The sequence below is a fragment of the Brachionichthys hirsutus genome, chromosome 2, assembly GCF_040956055.1.
Source record: "Brachionichthys hirsutus isolate HB-005 chromosome 2, CSIRO-AGI_Bhir_v1, whole genome shotgun sequence".
Classification (NCBI taxonomy): domain Eukaryota; kingdom Metazoa; phylum Chordata; class Actinopteri; order Lophiiformes; family Brachionichthyidae; genus Brachionichthys; species Brachionichthys hirsutus.
Window position 1 is genome coordinate 1,579,595 of NC_090898.1, and position 27,462 is coordinate 1,607,056.

The 27,462-nt window shown below is 49.7% G+C and overlaps 5 protein-coding genes across 6 annotated transcripts; 3 read left to right on the forward strand and 2 right to left on the reverse strand.

Moving 5' to 3' along the window:
- Nucleotides 1-4,360: 4,360 nt before the first annotated feature.
- On the reverse strand, nt 4,361-6,866 carry si:dkey-93l1.9 (uncharacterized protein LOC562339 homolog). Its single transcript, XM_068749776.1, has 4 exons — nt 6,777-6,866; nt 5,862-6,096; nt 4,561-4,696; nt 4,361-4,481 (listed from the first exon to the last, which is right to left on the reverse strand). The coding sequence occupies exons 1-4, from the start codon at nt 6,837-6,839 to the stop codon at nt 4,421-4,423; spliced, it is 495 nt and encodes a 164-aa protein (XP_068605877.1). The 5' UTR covers nt 6,840-6,866; the 3' UTR covers nt 4,361-4,420.
- Nucleotides 6,867-10,042: 3,176 nt separating this feature from the next.
- mrpl49 (mitochondrial ribosomal protein L49) lies at nt 10,043-10,642 on the forward strand. Its single transcript, XM_068751405.1, has one exon. It carries the CDS (start codon nt 10,053-10,055, stop codon nt 10,560-10,562), a length of 510 nt encoding a protein of 169 aa, XP_068607506.1. The 5' UTR covers nt 10,043-10,052; the 3' UTR covers nt 10,563-10,642.
- A 525-nt stretch (nt 10,643-11,167) lies between these two features.
- On the reverse strand, nt 11,168-14,478 carry haus7 (HAUS augmin-like complex, subunit 7). The gene is made up of 9 exons (XM_068749820.1): nt 13,888-14,478; nt 13,641-13,753; nt 13,482-13,552; nt 12,881-12,942; nt 12,611-12,798; nt 11,913-12,195; nt 11,543-11,758; nt 11,371-11,464; nt 11,168-11,296 (listed from the first exon to the last, which is right to left on the reverse strand). The coding sequence occupies exons 1-9, from the start codon at nt 13,942-13,944 to the stop codon at nt 11,232-11,234; spliced, it is 1,149 nt and encodes a 382-aa protein (XP_068605921.1). The 5' UTR covers nt 13,945-14,478; the 3' UTR covers nt 11,168-11,231.
- A 325-nt stretch (nt 14,479-14,803) lies between these two features.
- On the forward strand, nt 14,804-16,956 carry las1l (LAS1 like ribosome biogenesis factor). Its single transcript, XM_068745031.1, has one exon. It carries the CDS (start codon nt 14,907-14,909, stop codon nt 16,602-16,604), a length of 1,698 nt encoding a protein of 565 aa, XP_068601132.1. The 5' UTR covers nt 14,804-14,906; the 3' UTR covers nt 16,605-16,956.
- A 638-nt stretch (nt 16,957-17,594) lies between these two features.
- Nucleotides 17,595-25,979, forward strand: crebzf (CREB/ATF bZIP transcription factor). 2 transcript variants are annotated; one of them, XM_068745042.1, is made up of 6 exons: nt 17,595-17,729; nt 18,499-19,328; nt 19,511-19,583; nt 19,962-20,637; nt 25,465-25,587; nt 25,763-25,979. In XM_068745042.1, exons 2-3 carry the CDS (start codon nt 18,556-18,558, stop codon nt 19,518-19,520), a joined length of 783 nt encoding a protein of 260 aa, XP_068601143.1. In that variant the 5' UTR covers nt 17,595-17,729; nt 18,499-18,555; the 3' UTR covers nt 19,521-19,583; nt 19,962-20,637; nt 25,465-25,587; nt 25,763-25,979. The 2 variants fall into 2 exon arrangements, with proteins under 2 accessions (XP_068601143.1, XP_068601149.1); XM_068745048.1 differs by lacking the exons at nt 25,465-25,587; nt 25,763-25,979 and having other exon boundaries at nt 19,962-22,736.
- Nucleotides 25,980-27,462: the final 1,483 nt, after the last annotated feature.

The following is a 27,462-nucleotide window of genomic DNA, read 5'->3' on the forward strand; positions in this document are numbered from 1 at the left end:
GCAGGAGCAGACAAAAACAAGATGAATTAAGCTAGAAATGCTAATGCTAGCTATATGAAGCTATAAATGCTAATGCTAGCAATATAAAGCTATAAATGTTAATGCTAGCGATATGGACATCAGTGTTGAGGGCCACAGGTCCAGGTTCTGCAGCACCACGGACAGAAGGACCTGAAAGAGAGAGAGGGACAAACCGAGGGAGAGAGAGAGAGATTACTCACATATTTATAACATGAATAATCAGAGTGAGAGGGATTGAGGAGTAGCCGAATCAGTTTGTTTTGGGAGGTTTGCAGCCTGGTTTTCAGGGACACTTTGATGTTTGAATACCAGGAGGTGCTAGCATAGTCAAAAAGGGGCTGAACGAGGGCTCCAGCAAGCGTCCGGAGACAAAAGCAGACATTCTGCCCAAAAATCTTGTTCTCTGATTGACTTTTTTGATCACCTTAGTTGCCATACTATCACCAGACAGGTATTTGTCAAGAACACAGCCCAAATAGGTAATCTCTCCTTTGCTCGAGATTACTGTATTATCGACTGTGACCTTGAAATCATCAACATTTATCTCACAGTGTCTAGACCCAAAACGAATAGATTCCTATTGGGTTACTTACCGTAGAATCTGCACGACAAGAGGAAACGTCCATGAAGGGAGGTCCGGTGAAGCCCGTCTCTGATCAGACCTACTACAGAGAGGAAGGTAGGCCTGCAGATGGGTCTGGAAATGTCCTACAACGGACACCTACGGAGACGTGTCCTCGGCTGTCCTGTAAGAGGTCAGCTAGCTGGAATGTTGTGGGCGTTAAATAAACCAACATGCCTGTACAGGGTTCCTGTTTGGAACCTGGCCCGTCCTTCCTCGTTTGATTTTCCTCATCCTCATCCTCATCCTACTCCTCCACCAGGTTTTGTGGAAATCGGTGCATCGATTTCTGCATAATTGACGAGAATATAGAAACGGCTGAACAGAAGCATGAAAATAGAGACGCTTCCATCCAGATGTTTGTAAAGGGACAGAGACATTCCTCTGTCTGGAAAGTGTCTGAATGGAAGAAAGCAGATGGACATGAAGACATGTCAAGTTTTACTTCACAGACGAGGAAGTCACCTATATCACGTACGAGTCCGGTCCGGTGAGTCCACGTTGTCCACAGATTGTCCTGCTCTGACCAGTGACGTGCGGTGAGGTTCGTGTCTGGTGAGGCACAGTCAGATTTACAAATAAATGAACCTACAGCTTGTTCATCATTTGATTGGCAACATTTAACGTGTTTTGTTTAAAAATTCGTACCAGCATTTTTTACATTTTGTCACAAACCTGGCTCATCAGTTTATGACAAAAAGGGGAGACCACACATAATCTGCGTATCTACAAAAGATTTAATGAAATTATTAAACTCTGCGTATCAGTGTGTGCAGCGTTGGATGTGTGTGGATGCGTGTGTTGATCAGTTAAAGTTTAACTGATGTTTAACTGTTAAACACATGTTCTGAGACGGGTCTGTGTGTGGATGAGGGTGTGTGTGTGTGTGTGTGTGTCCCTGTTTGCTGGGACAGGGACACGCTGCTCCCCGACACGGAGCAAGTGAGTGGGTGAGGGAGAAAGAGAGAGAGAGAGAGATAGCGCAGACCGACAGATATACGAGCGATATTGGAGGAAAAGCTGGGCTTCATTTGACAGCTTATGTTCTCCAGAACGTTACAGAACACTCGTTCACATCCAATGGACTCTGTCAGGCCCAGTCCGCCGCGGTTCTGCTCGAATTGGTCCCTCAATTTGACCATGAATACGCGCGGTCGCTGCTCGTGTTTGGAGGCTTCTCGGTAAATTCTTCATGTCGCAATATCCCATCCGAGTCCAGACATCTTCAGAAGTTGAGAAAAGAAGGCAGGAAAAGCAGGAAACACGGGTTCTTGCTTGACGTCCAGACATCCAGACAGCCAGCGCTTCCGTGTTTACAAGCCCGTCTGAACGAGCGGATCAGCTGATGAGTGCGCTGAATCACTCACGGTTCTCCTATGGGCTGAAGGCAGTATTACACGTGGCCTCATTCTGCAGTATTTTAATGCCGCTGAGCACAAGAACACGTGACGCACTAATAGTATTATTAAAAATGAAAAAATCATAATATATAATGTAATATCACTGATGTTATATTATATCTTATATGATTTTTATATGATTTTTAATAATACAAATACATGATTTTTATATGACTTTATATGATGACAGGTGAGGCTGTGCCTCACCTGCCTCCCCTGACTGCACGTCACTGGCTCTGACTGTTCCTGATCCGGTTCTGCTTTCCTTCCCCAGGTTAGCCATGAGGGGTTTGGACACACGTGAGCTTCTCCAGAGACACGTGATTGACGTTTGTCTCCATTGTGTCCTCCATCCAGGCTGAAGCGAAGAGTCGAGATGAGGACTCAGACGAAGACACGGGGTGAGTCTCGTCTTTGAACTCAATGCTAAATATCACCCGACCTTCTGTGCTTCAGCGCCTCCAATCAGATCCCTAACAAAGCAGCCAATCACAGCACCATGTCTTCCAGGGAGACAGTCGGGAAGTCTGGAGGCTGTTTACGGAAGGTCATTCGGGTGGTGCTGCTGTTAGCGGTGTTAGCTGTCTGCTACTACGAGGAGGGAAGTTCAGCAGTTTAATTCCCGTCCATTCATGTTGTTGCTAAATGGATCCGTTTCTATTCTAGTAAAACTTTGTTGCACCACAATCCGTCAACTCTTTAAATGTTAACGATTACTTTTGTCACTAATTCACACGTATCGATCACAATTATTCCCCTGCACTTACTCAAATGTCACTGACGTGTTGAACGTGTGTAATAAACGTCTACAGAAGACGCCATGACTCATTTTCACTCCTTTATTTAGTATTTATAAAGAGTTTTTTATTCATTCATTCATCATTTTGTCCGTTATCGGGTCGCGGGTCGTGCTGGAGCCGATCCCAGCAGTCAATGGGCCAGAGGCGGGCCACACCCTGGACAAGCCGCCAGTTCAGGGCCATACAGACAATCATTCACACTTATGGGACAACTATAGTTTCACCTAAGTCGCATGGTTTTGGTGGTGGGAGGAACCCGGAAAACCCACGCAAGCACGGGGAGGAACCCGGAGAACCCACGCAGGCACGGAGAGAACCCAGACAGAACCCACACAGGCATGGAGAGAGCCCGGAGAGAACCCACGCAGGCACGAGGAGAACCCGTAGAACCCACGCAGGCACGGAGAGAACCTGGAGAGAACTCACGCAGGCACGGGGAGAACCCAGAGAGAACCCACACAGGCACGGGGAGAACCCGGAGAAAACTCACGCATGCACGGGGAGAACCCACGCAGGCACGAGGAGAACTCGTAGAACCCACGCAGGCACGGAGAGAACCTGGAGAGAACTCACGCATGCACGGGTAGAACCCAGAGAGAACCCACACAGGCACGGAGAGAACCCACACAGGCACGGGGAAAACCCAGAGAGAACCCACACAGGCACGGAGAGAACCCGGAGAGAACCCACGCATGCACGGGGAGAACCCAGAAAGAACCCACACAGGCACGGGGAGAACCCGGAGAAAACTCACGCATGCACGGGGAGAACCCACGCAGGCACGAGGAGAACCCACGCAGGCACGAGGAGAACTCGTAGAACCCACGCAGGCACGGAGAGAACCTGGAGAGAACTCACGCATGCACGGGTAGAACCCAGAGAGAACCCACACAGGCACGGAGAGAACCCACACAGGCACGGGGAAAACCCAGAGAGAACCCACACAGGCACGGAGAGAACCCGGAGAGAACCCACGCATGCACGGGGAGAACCCAGAGAGAACCCACACAGGCACGGGGAGAACCCGGAGAAAACTCACGCATGCACGGGGAGAACCCACGCAGGCACGAGGAGAACCCGTAGAACCCACGCAGGCACGGAGAGAACCTGGAGAGAACTCACGCATGCACGGGGAGAACCCAGAGAGAACCCACACAGGCACGGGGAGAACCCGGAGAAAACTCACGCATGCACGGGGAGAACCCACGCAGGCACGAGGAGAACTCGTAGAACCCACGCAGGCACGGAGAGAACCTGGAGAGAACTCACGCATGCACGGGTAGAACCCAGAGAGAACCCACACAGGCACGGAGAGAACCCACACAGGCACGGGGAAAACCCAGAGAGAACCCACACAGGCACGGAGAGAACCCGGAGAGAACCCACGCAGGCACGGGGAGAACGTCTCTGCAAACTCCTCACAGAAAAGCTGCCTTTCTTGTTGAAATAAAAATGGTACAAAAACAAAAACGAGATATAACCTTTGAATATTGTAACTAAGCAAATTGTTCATGTTGCTCCATCTGCTATATTCTGAGTCTTTGAGGCAACAAGTCTTATTCTGGTCCAGAGACGGTCTAAAGGCCACCAGTCACGTTGAGATCAGAGGCCGGCTGAGGCTCAGAGGACGATAAGGACCTGGAATGAAAAGGACAAGGCGATGGAGTTGACCACGCGGACAGCGACGTCTGGACGTGCGTGTCCGGTGACAGCCCACCTGACGGCATATCCCTCGAATCCCAGGGCTGTAATGAAGATGTTGATGAGGACGGTGAAGAAGACCAAGACGGTCGCACAGTTGTTCATTCTGTTCAACTTGGCGTGTTTCCTCATATCGTTCAGATCGTACTTCACTGCTGGCGCAGGAACACGAAGCCGAAAAGACAGAAGAGAAGAATGACACAGAACAGCAAAGCAAAACGTTAAATCAGGAAGGACTCGCCTTCATGCTGGTGCAAAGTCACGAGTTTCATTCAAGTCTGCAGAACATCGACATGGAACAGCTCTATTCAGGTCACCGTCCCAGACTGAGGAACCGCTCAGCTAAAAGCGTCACTGTGAACCCTGAACCCTGTCTGAAGGCGTGATGCCTTTAGTGGCTGCCTAGCAACGCAGAAGATTTAGTGTTGGAAGTAAAGTCTGTTTGGGATCAACAGGAATAAAGTCTGTTTGGGATCAACAGACAAAAAGTCTGTTTGGGATCAACAAGAATAAAGTCTGTTTGGGATCAACAGGAATAAAGTCTGTTTGGGATCAACAGGAATAAAGTCTGTTTGGGATCAACAGACAAAAAGTCTGTTTGGGATCAACAAGAATAAAGTCTGTTTGGGATCAACAGGAATAAAGTCTGTTTGGGATCAACGGGAATAAAGTCTGTTTGGGATCAACAAGAATAAAGTCTGTTTGGGATCAACGGGAATAAAGTCTGTTTGGGATCAACGGGAATAAAGTCTGTTTGGGATAAACAGGAATAAAGTCTGTTTGGGATCAACGGGAATAAAGTCTGTTTGGGATCAACGGGAATAAAGTCTGTTTGGGATCAACGGGAATAAAGTCTGTTTGGGATCAATGGGAATAAAGTCTGTTTTGGATCAATGGGAATAAAGTCTGTTTTGGATCAACGGGAATAAAGTCTGTTTGGGATAAACAGGAATAAAGTCTGTTTGGGATCAATGGGAATAAAGTCTGTTTTGGATCAATGGGAATAAAGTCTGTTTGGGATCAACGGGAATAAAGTCTGTTTGGGATCAACAGGAATAAAGTTTGTTTGGGATCAACAGGATAAAGTCTGTTTGGGATCAGTTGGGATCAACCGGAATTCTACTATTGATTATAGATCACAATATACTGCTGAGAATAAGTCAATTGTAGGCGGGAATGCTTGACAGACTTTTGTTCCCTCTGGCAGACATTCTCCCGTCCAAAAAAAATAACATTGTTTCAATATCAAAAGTAAAAGAAAGATTCAGACACATCAACAATGAAATGGGGGCAATGAAGAAGGGCTAAATCACTTGCCGATAAACACCAGCAGCAGCCCCACCATGACCTGCAAGGTGATGGACAGAGACAGAAGGACAAGGAGGGGGACGTAGAAGCGGTAATGGGGTCCCACGTAAAGGACGGTCTTCAGCTGAGACGAGTTGGCCATCAGCAAAGCCACGTCCAGCATACTCTGAGCAGCACTCTTCTTCGTGGCATAGTGATTGAGGTTCATCAGGCGACGTGCTTTTCCAGAGGGGGCGCTCTGTCCCTGCAGGACAGGAAAGGACAGGTTAGATCCGAGGAGCAGCGGTGACTCCGGTCCCTCTGGAGCGGTTTCACAGCACCCTGAGGAGGACAGGGCTTCTCCTCGGAACCATGTCACGTTGTTGCTCCCTGTCGGTGGAGTCGGGCGTGGCTGCGAGACGAAGGGAGTCACGCACACAAGAAACAACACGCCGTCCTCTGGCATCTGGGATTCACCGAGAAATATGTGGCCAGTGAAGGCAACTGCATCAGAGAGGGAGGTACAGGTACCCGAAAACTGACAACAGGCGTAACCAAATCGTCCCGGTCACAATGTCCCGAAAGTCGGCTGCACCAGTGTCCGAAAGGCGCCGGGGCCTGAACTACTGGTTCTTAAAGTACAAAAGAGGCATATAAATATGTCCCAGACGAGTGTGGTGGTGAAAACTGCTGACTGCGGGTCTATAATCGAGACTCTCTCTAGGCTCCAACAGCAAAGCATGCAGCTGTTCAGTCGCCCCGGCTGCACCGCAGGTAGACGAGTCTCACCTGGGCGCGCCTCTTTCGGCTCATTCTTTTGTACGCAGTTTTATTTGAAGCGTGGGGCGAGTTCTAGTCCCAGCCTGAGACTCGACATCAACGAACCTGAACGGTGTGTCTCACCGTGACAACGCCAACCGGCTAGCTGAATGCTGCGCTTCGTACCTCGATGTCGCAGAGTTTGTTCAGAGCGGCGCTCTCTCCGTGAAACCTGTGGTCTCTGTCCATCGTCCAGAGCAGCTGTCCTGCTGGCGGCGTCTCACCTGACGGCGCCGACAGGTGTAACAGGTCAAACAACTGCTCCAGTTACAGGGAGGTTTCCCCTCCCACTTCTAAATGAAGTCACCTGGACCTCTCATCCAATGGGCTGCTCCGGTCGCGAACAGCTGCTGGCGAGAGCCAGATATTTCACCAGCGTGTTACGGCATGAAGAGAGAAGTTGTAACATTTTACGTTTGTTCTAATCGGATGCGTTCAAAAGATGAAGCGCCACCCTGGCAGCCGAAACAAACGCACCCGCACTCAGCCAATAGCCACGCCTCATCTCGTCAGGGGTCTGGAATGACGAAGAAGAGGCAGAGCAGACCAGTGAGGAAGACGAAGAAGAGACAGAGACTTCAGGTTCTGAAGACGCTGATTCTGCTTCAGGGAACACAGACTCTGGTTCTACAGTTAAAGCTTCTCGACATCCAGAAGATCCGCTTGGTTCCTAAACAGAGGCTTAGAACCCAAACGCAGTGATCACTGCTTCCTGTCCCAAGGACAATATAAAGACACGGACGTCTAGAAGTGGAGCTCCTTCACCCAGAGACGATTTCACAAATGGACTGATCATCTTTATGTGCCGTATTGATCTGCTATTGCCTTACATTTATTAATACTAAATATTACTGCAGTATCTTTGATGCCTACTGGAGTCCTTCAAACCAAGAAAGAGTAAATACAAACTATGTATGTAGACGATGAACATTATTCAGTTAAAACAAGAGGATACGAAACTAGAATCTGTCAAATGAATCTACATCTGTTGGATTTACACCTGTTGGATCTGCATCTATTGGATCTAAATCTGTTGGATCTGCATCTGTTGGATCTACATCTGTTGGATCTATATATGTTGGATCTACATCTATTGGATCTAAATCTGTTGGATCTGCATCTGTTGGATCTATATATGTTGGATCTACATCTGTTGGATCTACATCTGTTGGATCTACATCTGTTGGATCTATATTGGTTGGATCTATATATGTTGGATCTATATTGGTTGGATCTATATTGGTTGGATCTATATATGTTGGATCTATATATGTTGGATCTATATTGGTTGGATCTACATCTGTTGGATCTATATTGGTTGGATCTATATTGGTTGGATCTATATATGTTGGATCTATATATGTTGGATCTATATATGTTGGATTGACATCTGTTGGATCTACATCTGTTGGATCTATATTGGTTGGATCTCTATTGGTTGGATCTATATATGTTGGATCTATATTGGTTGGATCTATATATATTGGATCTACATCTGTTGGATCTAAATCTGTTGGATCTAAATCTGTTGGATCTACGTCTGTTGGATTTACATCTCGGTCGGATTGTGTTGTTTGTGTTTCTTCCTCCTAGCTGCATCCGACACATCCTACTTGTGTCCTCCCGCTGCTCTGTTTCATTTTGACTTTCAAAATGACGCGTAATCAGAAAGAGCCCTCTAACACGGCCTTTGTGACCTTCATCCATGTCAAGGTCACACTAGGGTGATTCTCCAACTGTCAAAGAATTTGTCTCAGGCAGAAATAAGAAAAACAAAAATACATTTGTCATTTCTTATTCATGCTGCACCTTCTCGACACAAAGAGTAACTTTATTATGAACATTCATGATAGATAAATTACTATTTTTATTATATAAAATCTGATTTTATATTGAGTGATTTGCCATGTCTTTTGTCCCTTTGCCAGGTTTTGGACACTCATAAGACTGAAATAACATTTGATTCAACAGTAACTTTATTGACAAATAGCATTGAAATTCCTTATATTAATGAAAAATATGTGCTTGAAAGATATATTATTTTTTCATTTCCACAAAACCTTTGTCTACAGGCTAGCAGTGTTAGCTCCATGGAAGGACGGGAAACAAGAACAAAACAAGGTCAAGCTTTGCAAAGCCAAGAGGAGATTTATTGGTCGTCATTTCCAAACGCATCACCTTCGAATGCACAAATAACCATTTTATATTGTGTATTTTGAGTATATTTTATGCTACCTCTAAATTATTATGCAAAAGACTGTATACACTATTTCATACTTTGTACACAAACTACATGAAATAATATATATTTAAATGTGACACCATCTGTTTTTTTTAGATGGAACGCAAGACCACAGCAGAGAGATCAAAAGCATCGAGATAAAGGATCCAATCAGATCCGCTTAAATACCGAACGTTTCTCAGCAAAGACAAAGATACCTGAAAAAAAAAAGAACAAGGTGTCCTCAAATCGGTCCCTGAATGGACACACAGGGAGAAGACACTGGCTGAAGTTAGGCGTTCCGTGGCTGGACCGACACCCCCGCTGTCCCCAGAGGACATCGGTGTTGACCCGCTTTATGTCTCGATGGGCAACTCCAGCCGCACCGAAGACCGATCCACCTGATCCACCTGAGTCACCTGATCCACCTGATACACCCGATCCACCTGATCCACCTGAGTCACCTGATCCACCTGATACACCCGATCCACCCGATCCACCTGATCCACCTGATCCACCTGATACACCCGATCCACCTGATACACCTGATACACCCGATCCACCTGATCCACCTGAGCGTTCTGCTCTCAGGGCCCAGAAGACAATATTGTCTTGCAAATTGATTTTGCAGAAAACTAAAAATGGAAATATGCAAGCGAGATCCAAGCAGTACATTTTGGTGATTCCCACCAACAGGACAGTCTCCATATGGGCGTGGCTCACACCAAAAATGGGGCGGTGCCTGTTCCATCAGCTCACCTGAACACAGTGCTGCCTCAAGGCACTGCGCTCAGCAGCATCTGTCTGGGTTGGGAGAGAGAGAGAGAGAGAGAGAGAGCAGGAACAAAATGTAAGTCTGAGCTACCAGCTGCACCAGGTCTTTGATGTTTCTAGATTGTCTTGTGCCACTTGGGTGGACAAACCATGAATGAGTGAGTCTACTGTCTGAACGAGGAAGAGCCAGAATGGAAACGACTTCCGCTTAGGACCGGGTGGCACGCCCCTTTAAGGGGTGGGGCGAAGCTCACATTAAAACCGAAAACAGAGGATATTAAATTAGTTTATGTTGTAAAAATACATTCATAAATGCAAACAATCAAAATTCGTCTCTGTCCTAAAAACACGCATTTCTCGTCATGTATATTTATGAACTACTTCCGGGTCAGTCCCGGCTCCGCAACATGGCGGCGTTCACCGCTGGTCGTTCTGCGCTCCGCGGGCTCCGACAGCTCCTCCGGGCCCCCGCCGGGCCTCCTGCCCCCTCCAGGCTCGTCGCTCACGCGGCTCCAGAGGACAGACAGACGGTCACAGAGTCCACGGAGACGTACAGGTTCGTGGAGCGGCTCATTCCACCGACGAGAGTCCCCGACCCGCCCAAGCACGCCGGGGTCGCCCCGTCCGGCTGGAGCGCGCCGCCCGCCGCGCCGCCGCCTCTCCCGTACATGATCCGCCGCTCCCGGATGCACAACATCCCGGTTTACACCGACGTGACCAACGGCAGCCGCAAGATGACGGTCATACGCAAGGTGGAGGGAGACATTTGGGCGCTGGACAGGGACGTGAAGCACTATCTGAAGGGCGTGACGGGGAAAGAGCTGCCGACGCAGGTCAATGACGTCACCATGACCCTGAAGGTGAAGGGTCACTTCGACAGGGAGCTGAAGGACTGGCTGACCACCAGAGGCTTCTGACGAGGACCCCCCTTTCCGTGCTGCAGATGTTGCTGTTCTGACGTCACAGTGTGGAGCTGCATTAAAAGGTGTGGGAAAAACGGGCTCCGTTTGGTTTCTGTTAAAACGTGGTTTATTAAAGAAAACAGTCAATCTGAGTCTACAGAATTAAAAAGAGCATTTAAATAAACGAGAGCATTTAAACATTTAGGAATATCTTTAATGACCAGCAAGGGGAATGCTGCGGTGCTCCTCTCAGGCTCCAAAGGGGAATGCTGCGGTGCTCCTCCTGGGCTCCAAAGGGGAATGCTGCGGTGCTCCTCCTGGGCTCCAAAGGGGAATGCTGCGGTGCTCCTCCTGGGCTCCAAAGGGGAATGCTGCGGTGCTCCTCTCAGGCTCCAAAGGGGAATGCTGCGGTGCTCCTCTCAGGCTCCAAAGGGGAATGCTGCGGTGCTCCTCTCAGGCTCCAAAGGGGAATGCTGCGGTGCTCCTCCTGGGCTCCAAAGGGGAATGCTGCGGTGCTCCTCGTGGGCGTTTCTTCCGGCTTGCGGGTCACGGTGGCGCCGGAGCCGGTTTGTGGAGTGTAAGAATCCATCAAGCAGAGACCTTTGAACGTTTTACCGGGTTCTGCGGTCCCTGAGAGACTCGGGTTAATGCTGGTCAGCCCGCGTTCACTCGGAACAACGGAAGTCAGCAGGATCCCAGCAGGGACAGGAAGTCGCCGGCCCGTTTAGAAAGCTCCTCCAGTTGGTCCCCTGGAAAGCAAAGAGCGGGAAACGGGTGAATGTCTGCATTCACTGGGGGGGGGGGGGGGGTAAACATCACTCACGCAACGCGGGTCTCTGTCCTCGCCTCTGCAGCTGCTCCAGATCCTCCCCCAAAGACCGAGACGCTTCGGACACTTCCTGCATCAGCTCCAGTTCCTGACGTGACACAAGGGGGCGGGTTCAGCGCGGCGGCTCTCTGCGGGGAGGGGCTTCCCGGGAGGCGTGTCCCCGTACCGTGACGCAGGCCCGCAGCAGCCGGTGCACGCTCTGGAAGACGCCGCTCCCCGTGCAGTAGCTGCTTCTGGCCTCCAGGCTGCAGCAGGCTCTCAGGTCGCTCCCGAAGACGTGGCCGAACGCACCAATCAGCTGCTGGAGGTCGAGCGCCGCCACGCGCAGCGAGCCCGGGGAGAAGACGCTCGGAGGCGGAGCCTCGTCGTTCCAGGAGCCGCACTGTAGAAGAGCAGAGAGCAGAGTCCACTGAGACCGCGTGTCCTCAGTCGTCCCTCCTCCAGTGCAGATCACACCGGACGACGCCCCCTTCCGCCCCTTTCCCGGTTCTAACTGATCGTTCTCGTCTTCATCATCATCATCATCATCATCTCACCTCTGACTGGAGCTCCTGCAGCGCCGACTGGGTCGCCTGGAGAAGAGCCGAGACATCAGCGGCCTCTTGTCCTCTCGGCCTCGAGGACGGCGTGCTGTCCTGGACGAGGACACCAGCGGCCTCTTGTCCTCTCGGCCTCGAGGACGGCGTGCTGTCCTGGACGAGGACACCAGCGGCCTCTTGTCCTCTCGGCCTCGAGGACGGCGTGCTGTCCTGGACGAGGACACCAGCGGCCTCTTGTCCTCTCGGCCTCGAGGACGGCGTGCTGTCCTGGACGAGGGTTCTGCGAAGAGAGGAAGAGGAATGATGGGAGGAAGGAGGCGAGAGAACACGAACGTATCGGCACACACAGCAGGAGGGACACGCTGAGGACGCAGATCCGGAGAGAGACGCAAACGAAAGGATCATCAAGCAGGAAGTGTCCACCGTCCACACGCTGGGAAGACGAGGACCCGGCAGCACGGCCTCAGACGGAGACAGAAGCTCCCCGAGGGACAAGAAGTCCATCTGAGCCGAGCTGCACCACAACAAACCCTGCAGGTCTGTCCTCCGAGTCTGTCTGTCCTCGGGTGCAGCTGTCCTCCGAGTCGGCCCGTCCTCGGTGGGTTGCACGCTGACTGTCCTACACTGGACACCAGTCCACTTCCAATGGACGGCCGTCCTAAAGTACATGCAGACATGTGGAGACAACAACATACGCAACGTGTCCCGTCCACGGCTGAAGCGTGGGCTCCAGCATCTGAGACAGGTGAGGGAGGTTCTCGGCGCCGTGGAGCGCGTCCAGCAGCGTCTCCGCATCGCCTGGAGGACGGGCAGACGTCCCGCCGGAGACGACAGCCAACAGCTGCTCCAGGAAGGTGAGCTGCCTGTGAACACTGGCGCTGCCCTGGACGAGAGGAGACACAACGGAAGGACGGGGTTTATCGGGACGTCCCCTCCGGTTGACCTCTGACGCGGCTTTGTGAAACCTCTATCAGGTCCAGGTCTTCGGCGCGGCACAGCAGCAGGTCCCGCCCAAGCAACGCCATTTCTGTTGGGACGAGAACAGGATGAGAAACGGCTGCTCCGACGGGCCGTCCCCCCGTCAGCGGGCCGTCCCCCCCGTCAGCGGGCCGTCCCCCCCGTCAGCGGGCCGTCCCCCCGTCAGCGGGCCGTCCCCCCCGTCAGCGGGCCGTCCCCCCCGTCAGCGGGCCGTCCCCCCGTCAGCGGGCCGTCCCCCCCTATCAGCGGGCCGTCCCCCCCGTCAGCGGGCCGTCCCCCCCGTCAGCGGGCCGTCCCCCCGTCAGCGGGCCGTCGGGCCGTCAGCTGGCCGTCCCCCGTCAGCGGGCCGTCCCCCCCGTCAGCGGGCCGTCCCCCGTCAGCGGGCCGTCCCCCGTCAGCAGGCCGTCGGGCCGTCCCCCGTCAGCAGGCCGTCGGGCCGTCCCCCCCCGTCAGCGGGCCGTCCCCCCGTCAGCTGGCCGTCCCCCGTCAGCGGGCCGTCCCCCCGTCAGCGGGCCGTCCCCCCGTCAGCTGGCCGTCCCCCCGTCAGCGGGTCGTCCCCCGTCAGCCGGGAAGAGACAACAACGTCACCTCGATTGAAGACACCGTGCTCCTCAGGCGCCAGCGAAGCCTCCTTGGGGGGGCACAGGCTCCGGTTGATACTGCAGAAAGACAGGAGACGGGGACGGGGACAGGGGGGGTCAGCTGGTGTCCCGCCCGGACGCTGCAGGGGGGCTGGACGCCGCCTACCTGCAGCAGGTCCAGGCCAGGATGTTGGTGCGGTGCTGCGAGGGACGAGTCAGCAGCTGCAGGACTTCATCTTCCTGCAGGCCCGGATCCGTGACCCAGGGACAGGAAGCAGCCTGCACGGGCGCACAGACCGGAAGAGCGTCACGACGTTAGCTGCGGCTAGCGCGGGCGCAGCGCAGCGTTTAGTTTAGAGCCGCGCAAATGAGGCTTCAGCGCGTAATATATTCCGGCACTCTGCGTCATTCACCTGCAGTGCGTCATAAACACGCCGGCCTCGAGTTTTCTCTTTCAAAGATCCCGCCATCTTCCGCACGGTGATTTCTTCTGCGTCTGCTTCTTCTTCTTCCTCAGGAATAAGCAGCTTCTGACTGCCTTTGGCGCCACCTACCGGTCAGGACACGGGAGCTGCGTGAAAAGAAATCTGAAATAACTTTTTATTTCTATTGAGAGCTTTTTATCATTAAAGAAAGTGCAGAGAACAAATCAAACGGTTACAGATGAAAATAGCATTACAAAACACGCAGAAAAAAACAAACATTAAATTGCTCAGTAAAATCAGATTGAAAGAAGAAAGGGAGAAATATCTGCAATAACAAAAATAGAATCTGCTCCACAGTTTCTGGCGAGTGCCGTGTGTACATCATCAAATCATATGATCACCTATGACCTATGACCTCAGTGGTCGAGTCATCTTGGTCATCATTTACAGAATGATGTATTTGTATTTGCTATCGTCTCTTCCTCCACTGTAATTCTAGTATTGTTAACAGAATATACTGAAGGCTCTTCTCTTTTAACCGTGGATCCAGATTCAGGTTCTTTGGGACAGGAATGGTTTCTCAATAAAACATATACATGGTATACATGTACATAGTGTTGTTCTCTCCTACTTTACCTTCCGGGACCGACAGAACTCCGGAGAACCGAACCCTGCAGGAGAACCGAATCCTGCCGGAGAACCGAACCCTGCAGGAGAACCGAACCCTGCGGGAGAACCGAACCCTGCAGGAGAACCGAACCCTGCGGGAGAACCGAACCCTGCAGGAGTTCCCCTCCTCCGGACCGTGACAACAATGCGGCGCTACAGCTAGCTCCGGCCGCTGAGCGTCAAAGGAGACGACGAAGAAGAAGACGTTATACGTCATTTCCGGGCTGCGCTCGGCGCTCGTTGTAAACGCTCGCGCTCCGCGTCGCTTCCCGCTAAAGACGTTAGCTGCCGGCTAGCGGGTTCGCTAACTTTCTACTTTCGTCCCTCCCTCGACCAGAATGAAGAAGAGCTCGGAGAAGAGGCGCCATGTGGTGGCGTGGGCCAACAAGGCCGAGTGGGACCAGGTTCTGGAGTACCTCTACTCCACGGAACCGGCGCAGCAGAGGTTCGCGCTGGACCGGGTCTCCGCGTGGAAGGGCAGGTGCGCCGACAGCATTCCTCTGGCCGTGGAGTGCACAGCGGACCTGGTCCGGTGCCAAGTCCAGGACCGGTGCGGACCGCTGAACGGAGAAGGACTGGTCCTGCTCTACGGGGGGGCCCTGATCCGGTTCGTCAACCTGATCACTGAGCGGCAGCAGGGGAAATCGGCCCGCCCCCTCCGGGCGCTGGCGAGCAACCTGAACATCCCGGAGTGGGTCGTGAACCTGAGGCACGATTTCACGCACCGGAAGAAGCCCACCTTGTATTGGTGTCGGAAGGGATGCCAGGTGGCTCTGGAATGGCTGCTGCAGCAGTACTGGGCCAGGCAGCTGGGGGGGGGTCCACATCAGGACTGGGGGTCCCAGTTGGGAGGGGAGGGTGACGAGATGGAGCAGGAAGAGAGAGAGGACGAGCTCGTTGCCCGGCAAAGAGAGGCGGAGGCCTACAAGAACGCCCGAGACCTGCTGATAGCCTTTGAGAAGGAGCAGTACCGGGCTTTGGACCGGCAACCAGAAGGCAAGGAGGCGGGTCCGTGGCCCGCCCCGCTGTCAGACATGAGCTGGCTGCTGGGCGAGATCAAACGGTTCTCTCTGGAGTCCAGCGACCTGCTGATTGGTGCGTTGCTGGAGGACGGGTTTCTGGTTCCGACCGTGGAACAGCTGGCGACCTTGGGCTGTGGCTGTTGGGGCGGCGCCGCTCCCTCCGAGCCCACGCTGCCCCCGGCCTTCCTGCACTTCTGGCTGCCCCTCCTGAGGACGCTCAACTTGCCGGCCTTTATCCACCTGCTTCTGGAGAAGCTCTTCGGCGAGCTGAAGCTGCTTTCCGGCGAGCAGAACCACCACCGGGCCTTCTACATTTCGGCCTGGATCTCCCAAGTCCTCGTGTGTAACGGCATCAAAGTGGAACCCTGCATGGAGACCAAGGCTCAGAAGAAGGCCCGGGAGAGGGACCGGATCTTCGTGAACCGCATCCACCTGCGGTGGCAGCGGCTGCTCGCCGCGTGTCTGGCGGCGCCATGTTCCGGGACGCCTCACTTGCTCCGCTTGATCCTGAGCGACATGGAGCATCCGTTGCCCCCGGAAACCCAGGAGAAGCTGCTCCGGCTCTGCCGCATCTACACCCAGACGGCGCCCGGCGTGGCCCACGCGGCCCCGGGGCGGGGGCAGCAGCCCGTGTACACGCTGGAGAGCTTTCTGCAGCGCCATCCCGGGAGCTTCCCCGCCGACGCGGAGAGGAGCGAGTCCTCCCAGGACGGGCTGGCGTGGGCGCAGGCCGAAAACGCCAAGCTGCTCGAAGGGTCTCCGTGGCAGGTGTGCGCGGATGAAGTTCAGTGGAGGGACCACCCTCTCGGGAAAGCCCCCGGCCAGTCGGACGACCCGTCCTACCTCATGGCCGAGAACTACTCCACGATGGCGGTGTCGGAGCAACCAGTGGAGCTCGAGGGCGGCGCCTCCCGCAGCCCGCCCGGCGCCGTGGGGCCGGCCAGGACGGCCGAAGGCCGTCTCTGGAGCCAGACTGACGTCAACAAACTGAAATCTGGGCTGAGACTCTTCTGAGTCCGGCTCGGAGCCGCCCTCCACTTCCTGCTTCCGTCAGCTGGTGGCTGGCGCTTCTTCTACTGACGCGTTGATGATTGTTTGAATGTTCCAGCTGCCTAGCAATCCATAAGCGTGTTCTACGTTCTACGTTCTGCGTTCCTACGTTAACTTGATGCGCAGCCTGCCCGTTGGTGTTGGTTCTACGCGCTTTCTGAACGTGGCTCAGACCGCGGGGTCAGCCCCGCCTCCCGCTGGCCGTGGACATCGGTCCTAATGTCTTTGTTAAAACCTTCACGGCGACGCCGAATCGACGCGTCTCCAGTCGTCAGAATGTTTTCTGATGTAAACGGAATTAAAGGTTTTACAGGTTTACTGGATGATTTGTTTGTGTTTATGTCTTTTATAACAAAGTAATTCATTGTGAGTTGAACATTCAGAACTCCAGGTTCCAACAGAGACCTCTTCAGGGACTGGACGGAGGAACATGTTTCAGTCAGTCCCGTTCGTCTGAAGCAGAATGTCCCCAGACTCAGCCGAGTTTCTTCTCCTAGCGCCTCCCTCTGATGGTACTTAATAACGCAGCGAGTGGAATACTGGTCTGTGATATCAGTGACCGCCTGCAACAACAAACCACAATGGAGGATTGGGAAGTACTGTAAAGAAATGAGTGATAGAGCACATGATGTATTCTGAAAGGGACGTGTAAATGCTTGTAAAAAGAACACATTCCTAAGACACAGAACAGTAGAAGCTGAAAATGAATATAAGAAATATAAAAGTATGTTAGCGAGTATTATGAGAATACGTAAGAAGGAATATTGGAAATGAAGAAAATATTAAAGGAGCTATTTATTCCACTGAAAACCACTGAAAGTGAACATTTAAACAGGCGTGAACAAAGACCCACCCCGAAGCGAAGCAGCAAAGATCCGACCAGACGGTGGCGCTAATGCGCGCCAGAAATAAACCACAAAAGAAGAAGCCTTGAAGTCATTTTACCGGAAGTGTTTGCGTCCTTGTGGCGGACCTCTGTCTCTTCCGGTGTTATTAAACCGCGCGATCGTCGTCAGCTGGCAGGACGGAGCCGCCGAACCGGAGAACTTTGCTTTTGCAGTATTTACCGGAACGGGACGGAACGGGACGGTAGGTCGCAGTTCACGGGCGGGAGCCGGTGAAAGATGCTGCGTCGATCGTGAATGCGGCTCCGCGAGGCCGCTTAGCTTTAGCTTTAGCTCGTGTTATCTGACCGAGCTGGGCTAGCTTTGCAGCATAAAAGGAAAAGTGCGCGGCCTCCAGGAATAAAGCTGTGGCGCAGAACGCGACTGCAGCGATGGATCAAAGCGCGCAGACATTTAGACGGAATAAAACCCGTTAATCCGGCTGGTCGCGGTAGAGAATGCTACCTCGACACTCACGCTACAGTGACGCGCTAATGTAACGCGTAAGGTTCCGGGTGAAGTTGATCATTCGTCATCCGGTGCATTACTGTAAGTAATTGACCGGATGTGTGGACAGCGGCTTGTATGTGCAATAAGAACGTGTATGGGGAGGAGTTGAATGCTAATGCTAATGCTAGCAGGGCCTGCTCCAAGCGGCGAGCCACGCACGACAGCGGAACGTTTCGCTCGCGTCACTGGTAAAGCCCGGTGGCCAGACCGGAAGTCTAAACCCATTTTTATTAAACATTATTTTATTTCTGCATTTTAAATCTAGTTAGCAAAGTCATAAATTACACTTTATTTACCTAATTCATGGTGAAACTGCAGATAAAAAACACAATTATCCGTTATTTGTCCCTAATTGACCGTCATCATAATTTGAGAACATGATTTGTTTTTAGTGTAAATGCTTAAATTAATCGTCAATAGTTGAAGGACTCGACGTTAAACTGCCGTTTGTTTATTTTCGACAGGGGAAGCAACACAAGATATAATTAAAGGAGTCTTTGTGGTCCTGCTGTCAAAGCACAATGATCACCAGAAGAAGAGGCCGCACCGCTAGCAGCCCCGGCGTTCGGCCTTCGGAGGTGGACGCGGCGGAAACCGACCAAGAGCTCCCGGGTCGGCCTGAGAGAGTCCCCGCCGATGACGTCAGCGTGGCTGGGTTAGAGGTCGAGGCCCTCTTTGGAATGGAAGACTTAAAATGGACACTTGACAGAGACGCCAGCTCCCCATTCTTTGATCTTGACTTGGCTGATCTGGATGTGTGCAGTGCCAAGGAACAAGATTCTGGGTTTGACGCTTCCGTGGCGTCTTCGCCAGACAGAATGTCGTCTGACTTGCAGCTCCAGAACAGGAAACTCCAATCAAGCCACACGATCAACAAAAACGCCATTGCTGCCAAACTGAACCGCCTGAAGAAGAAGGAGTACGTCACCAGCTTGGAGAGGAAGGTTGGTGTCCTGGCAACGGAGAGCAGCAAGCTCAAACAGGAGAACACCCAGCTGACCCAGAGGGTGGAGGAGTTGGAGGATGAGACCAGGTACTTGAGAGCTGTGCTGGCCAATGAGAGCATGTTAGCCCAGCTCTTGTCCAGACTAAGCGGTATGAATGGGATGAAATTATCTTCCTCGCTTTTCCAGGGGTTCGACTCAAACGACCACGACTATGCCTTACCCAGAAAGCGCGTTAAAGTGGAGGACAAAGACACGTCTGGCGGCGTGTGTCTGCATGTGGACAAGAACCACGTCTCGGTGGAGTTCTGCACTAAGTGTGCAGAGAGTGCAAGCACGGCGCTTAAAATGTAGGCTCAAGTACCGTTCTCCGTTTTCAGATATTGACTGAACGTAATCAGGCTCAGTGCTCGACTGCTTGAAGATGGATGAACACTTCTCAACTAGTTAAAAATACCCAGTAATTGTTTACTGTGCACGTGTTTGTGTGATGACGGGTTAAGTACACGTTACTGCTAAACCTTGTTGACAGTTTCTTCTAGGTAATGCTCGATCCGCCATGCGAGGAGTGGCTTTCAGAACACCTTTCCCTGCTTGACTCCATGGTAAGGATCAGAAAAGACATTCATTCTTCGTTGTTTTGGTTCTTGTCCTGGCATTCTGCAAAGTACTTCTTTCTAAAGAGTCCTTGCTCCCGTGCCGAGTTTGGAGTATTTCACAATGGTTTCAGTTATTTGTTGTTGTTTTTATTTAAGCTAATATCAGTTGAGTTAAATCAGAGTCTCTTGATTAAGATTAAGATAAAGGTGAAGGTCCACAAAGAGTTGGCATGATTCAGTTTTGAAATTGGAAATGGCATAATTTAATGAGAATGTTAAATCTTCATTTCCATGTTTAGCTAAGACCCGAACTCTTTGTGAACCGGCACCATTGTGTAAAAGAACACGTTAATTTAGCACCGCCTGTTTTTCTTTATGCTGAAGTGGATTCTGCTGGTGGAAGGGGAAGAGGCTGGACAAGCAGCTGCCGACGCGGCCTGGTATTTTTTTTTTAAGGTAGTATTGGTATCAAGTGGTATATGTTAAATTCTGTTTCACCAATAATCCACAGCATGTGCAGGTTGTGAAAGAGTTGCTCATGCCGTTTTTTGAGAGGTGACCAGTACTTGGCGGGGGAAGGGGGTCGCTTAATGGTATCAAAATTCCCATGTTTATTGATTATATTTCAGTGCATCGATTTCATCCATCCAGAATGATTTGCGTTAAGATGTGAAGTGGAGCAAATTGTAAATGTGTATATATCTTTGATAATGTAGTGTTTGCGGTAAATGATGAAATTTCGAATAAAGTTTTCATTAAGTGTAAGCTACAAATATCTACGACTGTCTTTCTCTGTACTTTTGATATTAATGCATCTCTCTTTCTCTCTCTGAACAGCAAGCTCTCTGCCGGTTAACGTCTTACTTTTCCTGAACATTTGGGTCAAGTCTGGTAAAGGTTGTCCAAACGACAGAATTAGCTCATGTGGTGGAACTACAAAGTACTGGCACATGAAAGGGCCTCTGGCAACTTAAGGTTTTGCCCGTTTTCTTCAAATCATCACAACTTCAACAACCCTGTTTCAAAAAAGGTCACGCTGAAAATGGAAAGAGATATTGTGGTAATTATCCAAACATTGAAACCCCATAGTTACTCAAAACGAAAATGAAATTATAAATTGTTGAAATTGAGAAACTTCATTGTTGAAAATTGCTTGAATTGAGTTTGATGCTAGTACCACAATAGAAAAAAGATGGCAACAAAGGTCTGGAAATGTCGTGAAATGCCAAAAAAAAATACTTGACTAAACATAAATTACCTGGTAAAAGGTTAAGATTTCTATGTACAAAAACATGAAGAGAGCTGAACCGTTCTAAATAAAAGATCTGTAGAGGTTATCTACTCTGCAGTGACATCACTGCAGTGAAACAGACAGGGTTCTGTAGTAACCACGGCATTAAAACAGACGGGGTTCTGCAGTGACAACACTGCAGTGAAACAGACAGGGTTCTGCAGTAACCACGGCATTAAAACACAGGGTTCTGTAGTGACATCACTGCGCTGAAACCAATATTATAGTTTTGGATTTTTTATTATAATTTAGTTTTAGTTAGTTTTGAATTTGTTTTCTCTAATTCAGTTAGTTTTTACAGTGGATTGGTTAGTTTGTTTTTATTAGTTTAGTTCTTATTAATTTAATTGCTACAATCTCGGACCAGTGTTCGGCCACGCTTCGATTAATACTTCATTTGCCGCTGATGATCTGCTCTCACCGTGGACGAGCTTTCTTGCTCTTGATATCAGCGAGTCGGTATTTGGGTGCCACCCATACGATGACGTCATTATGAGACCGACCCGGACACCGGACAGCTGTGAATGGGTATTGATCAGAAACCGAACTGAGCGCTGATCGATTCGTCATTGAGGACTAAACAGAGTTGGGAGGGGGCTGCTTCGTCCCACTGTTTGACAGCTTCTTAATTTTTACTACGTTTTACTATAATACTGCAGAGTTTGTTATAAAACTTTCTCCGCTCAGCAGCCGAGTTTTCTTTCTCTCTTTCTTTCCATGGATACGAAGTTAAGCTCGTTTTATGGCTGGTTAGGTTAGTTAAGGTTAGTTTAGGTCAAGTTAAAAACGCAGTACTCAATAAGAGTACTCCAATAAGTACTGGCTCTCGGGGGCTATGCAGTAAAAGATGAATTAGATCAGAGGACAGGATGACGACAGGAATATCGTTTCAACAAACATCCCAGCTGGTCCGCTGAAACCTGACAGAATCAAACAGCGACCGGCTTGCCTCGCAGGGGCAATAATAGAAGCCCCTTGTCTCACAGGGGCAATAATGAAAGCCCCTTGCCTCACAGGGGCAATAATAGAAGCCCCTTGTCTCACAGGGGCAATAATAAAAGCCCCTTGTCTCACAGGGGCTTTTATTATTGCCCAAGAGGAAAGTGGGCAGGTTTCAGAGGCCTACAATTTGACCTAAAAACGAAATTACATTCAAAACAAAAATAAATAAAAATCTAAATACAGTCGTCCCTCGATATAATGCGGTTCATCTTCTGCGACTTCGCGGAGTTTTAATAAAATTTTTCAGATTTTATTTTTTGCACTTGAACGCGCCTTGAAACGGCGCAAGGACGAAGAGGCGTGGTCGCAGGAACTGTGAAATACGCGCGAGTTGCTATTAATAACTTGTGTCATTAAAATTAAATTTGTTATTTCTAAAAGCTATGTTTATTTGTTAAGCGTTTGTTTAATAGCGCTCTTATTCTCTGTGTAAAAAGAGGCTTTTATTTTGTAGGAGCATAAACGTCACGTCCCTTTTGGGTTTTGTTTCTTCCTGTTGATACATGTAGCCGCTGCCGCTCCGCTGTGCTAAGCTATCCAATAAAGCAGCATGAGAGGCTAAAGACAGCACGAGTAGAATATTTGTTCTTCTGCACTCCAAGCGGCTCTTTCCTCGACCTGCACGCCTTAACATTATTAACAGGAAAACGTTTACTGTACGTACTATATATTTATATTTCTCAAACAAATGTTTCGTTCTGAAGAGGTTTTGATCTTTGGTTTCATTCTATAATACTGAAACAATCTATTTAGATTAATGCCTGACTGTTAAACGTGTGTAAAGTGTGTGGTGAGGGGTTTTACAGCCTTAACACATTTATGTACATGTATAATAATTGTCAAAAAATAAAGATGACTACATTGCAGATTTCACTTATTGCGGGTTGTTTTTGGAACCTAACCCCTGCGGAAAATGAGGGACTACTGTATATAAAAATGTATTTTAGTAAATTTAGTAAAAAAGTAAAAAAACGAAATTAAATAAGTTAATAATAAATAAAATATTAATGAAGGGAAAAACATTGCATTTAAAACCCCACACGAATGATTCTAATTCATGTGATTGGCAAGGCATGGGAACACTTCAAATTAAAAGCACAGCAAACACTTAAAACCCATATGCAAAACACACTAAAAAACAAACAAACAAATCCCATGTAATTTAGCCTGATCACACTATGTGATAAGAGGGTGTCAGTGAGGATGAAGGGAAAGGTCTACAAGAGAGCATTGACATCAAAGCAGATGGACATTAAAGGACAAGGTTATATAAGGAGCAATGGATCAGGCATGAATCAGCATTATATTTACATAAGTAAGCGGAATGCAAACTCAACGAGTAAACAGGAACATGGATAAAGGTCTCCGACCTGCTGAACCATCTCAGCTGAATAAGAACGTCAATCAAGATGTTACTCCTTTGATGTCGCAAAAGAACAGGAGCACATCAAAGTTTGAGCCACGGGACCCACAATCCAAGCCATATGATCCCAACTGGAGTCCCGGGACAAGCCCCCATAAAATATCCACCGAGGACGTGGTGCTCCACAAGGCTAAGAATGCTTGGAAACCCTCTGTGAAAGCATCTGCTCTCAACCGTAAAGAGGAGGTGAAAGAGCTGAAAAAAGACACAGTAGAGAAATCTACCTTGACTGCAGAGCAGGTAGAAAGGAAGTCAAAGGGCATCATTGAAGAATACCTCCACCTCAAAGACATGAAGGAGGCATCAGAATGTGTGGCAGAACTCAACACTCCCTCATTGCTCCACCTGTTTGTACAGAAAGCTGTAGATTTGACACTTTCCCGGCACACTGTGGACAGAAAGCAAATGGGTCTGCTGCTGCAACATCTTGTAAAGGAAAAGATAATGACACCGCAACAGTATTACAAAGGACTCGAAGAGACCCTGGAGGCAGCAGAAGACATCATCATGGATGTTCCTGACTTTTGGCGTTACCTTGCTGAGCTCATTACCCCCATGCTACATGAGGGGGGTATCCCTCTGGGACAGCTCTTCAGGGAGATTTCAAAGCCTCTCGTAGCACAGGGGCAGGCTGGAACGCTGCTGGTACACATCCTCTATGTCCTTAGCAATGAAATGAAGTCTAAGGAGGTCCATGCTATATGGACAAAGGCTGGCCTGAACTGGGATCAATTCTTGCCTGAGGGTCAAGATGCCATCAAGTTTCTCAGTGACAAGAAGGAGTTAAACCAAGTAGAGGGCAACATTGTGGACGTCACAAGTCTCCAAAACGAGGTCAATGACGTCAAAGACAAATACGAGAAAGTCACGTTGGCCATGGATGAGCTGCAGATTAAACACAGGCAGCTGAAGGAGGACACTGAGCAACAACGGGTGGAGGCTTTTGAGCGGGCGGAGCAGGTCAGCAGGGAGCTGCTCGCCAAGCAGGAGGAACATTTCAAAAAGATGCTCGCCAACCAGACAGAAGCCTTTAGGGGAGAGCTCAGTGAGACAAGGAAGAAGTTTGAGGAGCTAGCTCAAACGTGTGAGAAGGCACAACAAGAGGAGGAGTTCCCGAAACAGGAGCGGAAGAAAAAGAGTTGGATAAAGCGCTGCTGGGCTCGACTATTCTCATGCAGAAGAAAGAAGCCAGCAAATCAGTGACTGGATTGTGGCCAACTTGGATGAGGTGCAAATCACTTCCAAGGAGTTCTACGAATGGTGCTGACTTGTGAGGACAAACAAAAAAAAAAGGAATTTTGGCACACTGAACAAAACTCCGAACTCCTCCACTTGGGGCAGGATCTCCTCCCCGACCTGGAGGGTGCACTCCACCCTTTTCCGGCTGAGGACCATGGCCTCGGATTTAGAGGTGCTGATTCTCATCCCGGCCGCTTCACATGCGGCTGATGAACCGATCCAGTGAGAGCTGGAGGGCGTGGCCTGATGAAGCCAACAGGATCACGTCGTCTGCAAAAAGCAGCGACCCAATCCTGAGGTCACCAAACCGAACCCCCTCAACGCCCCGGCTGCACCTAGAAATTCTGTCCATAAAGGTTATGAACAGAATCGGTGACAAAGGGCAGCCCTGGCGGAGTCCAACCCTCAACCCGCACCGTAAATAGGTCCGACTTATTGCGGACCAAGCTCTGGCACCGGTCATAAAGGGTGGACACCCCGTATCAGGGGGTCCGACACCCCATACTCCCGGAGCACCCCCCACAGGACCAATGTTATAATAGCTTTGGATTGTTTATTATAGTTTAGTTTTAGTTATCACAGCAAATTTTGACTTATGGAATAAATTCCCTCTGAGTCAGAAACAACTAAATTTTAGTGTACATGCGTGACCAACGCATGTACTCCAGAGCTGAGTAAAAGTAACTAATTTCTTTGAGTTAATCTTGAACCCCCTTTTCTGAGTTAAAATTGCACTCCTCAGGTGTTATAGTTCTACTCTGATATAGAGTATATGTAACACTAAAACAGAGTTATTTTAGTAAATTTAGTAAAAAAAAGTAAAAAAAAGAAATTAAATAAGTTAATAATAAATAAAATATTAATGAAGGGAAAAACATTGCATTTAAAACCCCCCATGAATGATTCTAATTAATTTAAGTTAAAACATGCAGGCCGGCAAGCCAAAGAGACCGACTGCAGGACCTGCCGATGACCACCAGGAAATGGGCCTCAAGCTGCTTCGGAGCCCGGATGGACCGGGATGCCCAGCGGTCTGGGATGCAACAATGGACGAGGTAAGAGTGGAAATGATGAGAGTGACGGAAGTATTGATGTGAAATCATCCTCAATAATCATGATCAATAATCCATACTAAGTCAGTTGCAGGACACTCAGGTACTCTGGGCCAGACGTTGCATTGCATCATGGGACTCCTAACTTTAACAAACGCTGCTTTGTTTTTCCGGTCAGGTTAGTCTGAAGGTTCCCCGGGACACGGCGGATTGTAGGTTCACGTCCCAAGGAAGACACGGCCAGCGATTGGACACGTTGGGGACAGTTTGTGTCTCTTGTATGGATTTCTCTGTTTGAAGTGACGACTCAGCTGAATGTCAGCTTCCTTTTCTGTTTCTGTAGCGTCTCCTCCTCTAGCAGGACCGGCTGCGTTAGTGCATGTGGTTGATCAATAAAGTGCTTTTCATTAGACCGACTCAGTCGTCTCTCTTTCATGCCATCGAGTCCTGAAAACTCACACAGACAGTAATCCTGACTTCTTAGAAGTGACGATACAACCAGTGTTTTCATCTTTTCAGAATCAGAATCAGAATCAGTTTATTGTCAATGAGGGTTCACAGACTAGGAATGTTTCTCTGTGAAGTCGTGCTACATGTAACAGTAATGGCAATAATAGATGCTAGCTACAGCGCTACGCTATAGGTGTAGACGCTGTAGTGCTCCACTGGCAGGGCCTGGCGCTCTAATCTCAATGGCCCGTCCCTGCTTCTCCACATAGCGCCTTTTCAAAGCGTCCTTCTGCCACAGGACAGGTGTTGTCAATCATTGATTGCAGGGGTTGGGGCAAGAGTCATGTGATTGGCAAGGCATGGGAACACTTCAAATTAAAAGCACAGCAAAACACACTAAAAAACAAACAAACAAATCCCATGTAATTTAGCCTGATCACACTATGTGATAAGAGGGTGTCAGTGAGGATGAAGGGAAAGGTCTACAAGAGACCTTTCGTCAATGACGTCAATGACGTAAAAGACAAATACGAGAAAGTCACGTTGGGCGTGGATGAGCTGCAGATTAAACACAGGCAGCTGATGGAGGACATTGAGCAACAACGGGTGGAGGCTTCTGAGCGGGCGGAGCAGGTCAGCAGGGAGCTGCTCGCCAAGCAGGAGGAACATTTCAAAAAGATGCTCGCCGACCAGACAGAAGCCTTTAGGGGAGAGCTCAGTGAGACAAGGAAGAAGCTTGAGGAGCTAGCTCAAGCGTGTGAGAAGGCACAACGAAAGGAGGAGTTCCCGAAACAGGAGCGGAAGAAAAAGAGTTGGATAAAGCGCTGCTGGGCTCGACTATTCTCATGCAGAAGAAAGAAGCCAGCAAATCAGTGACTGGATTGTGGACAACTTGGATGAGGTGCAAATCACTTCCAAGGAGTTCTACGAATGGTGCTGACTTGTGAGGACAAACAAAAAAAAGAAAAAACCGAACCCCCTCAACACCCTGGCCGCACCTAGAAATTCTGTCCATAAAGGTTATGAACAGAATCGGTGACAAAGGGCAGCGCTGGCGGAGTCCAACCCTCGACCCGCAATGGAAATAGGTCCGACTTATTGCCGGCAATGCGGACCAAGCTCTGGCACCGGTCATAAAGGGTGGTTTATGACCGGTATATATTACGCACACGGGCCTTCAGTGATTTGGGTGTTATTCTGATTGTATGTACTCAGATTTTGTTGCCCCACCCCCCATCTTTCACTTATGGTCTCTTCCATAAACTTTTGTCATGTCTGAATGTTGTGGTTTGATCTCTCACAGAACACACATTTCTTCACGTCCATCTTCTCTTCTGTACTGCTTGCAAAAGTGTTTGCTCTGACACTTTGAATCTTAGGAGTTCTCACTTTCTCTGCATCATTTGCTTTGAGCGCATGTAGCGATGT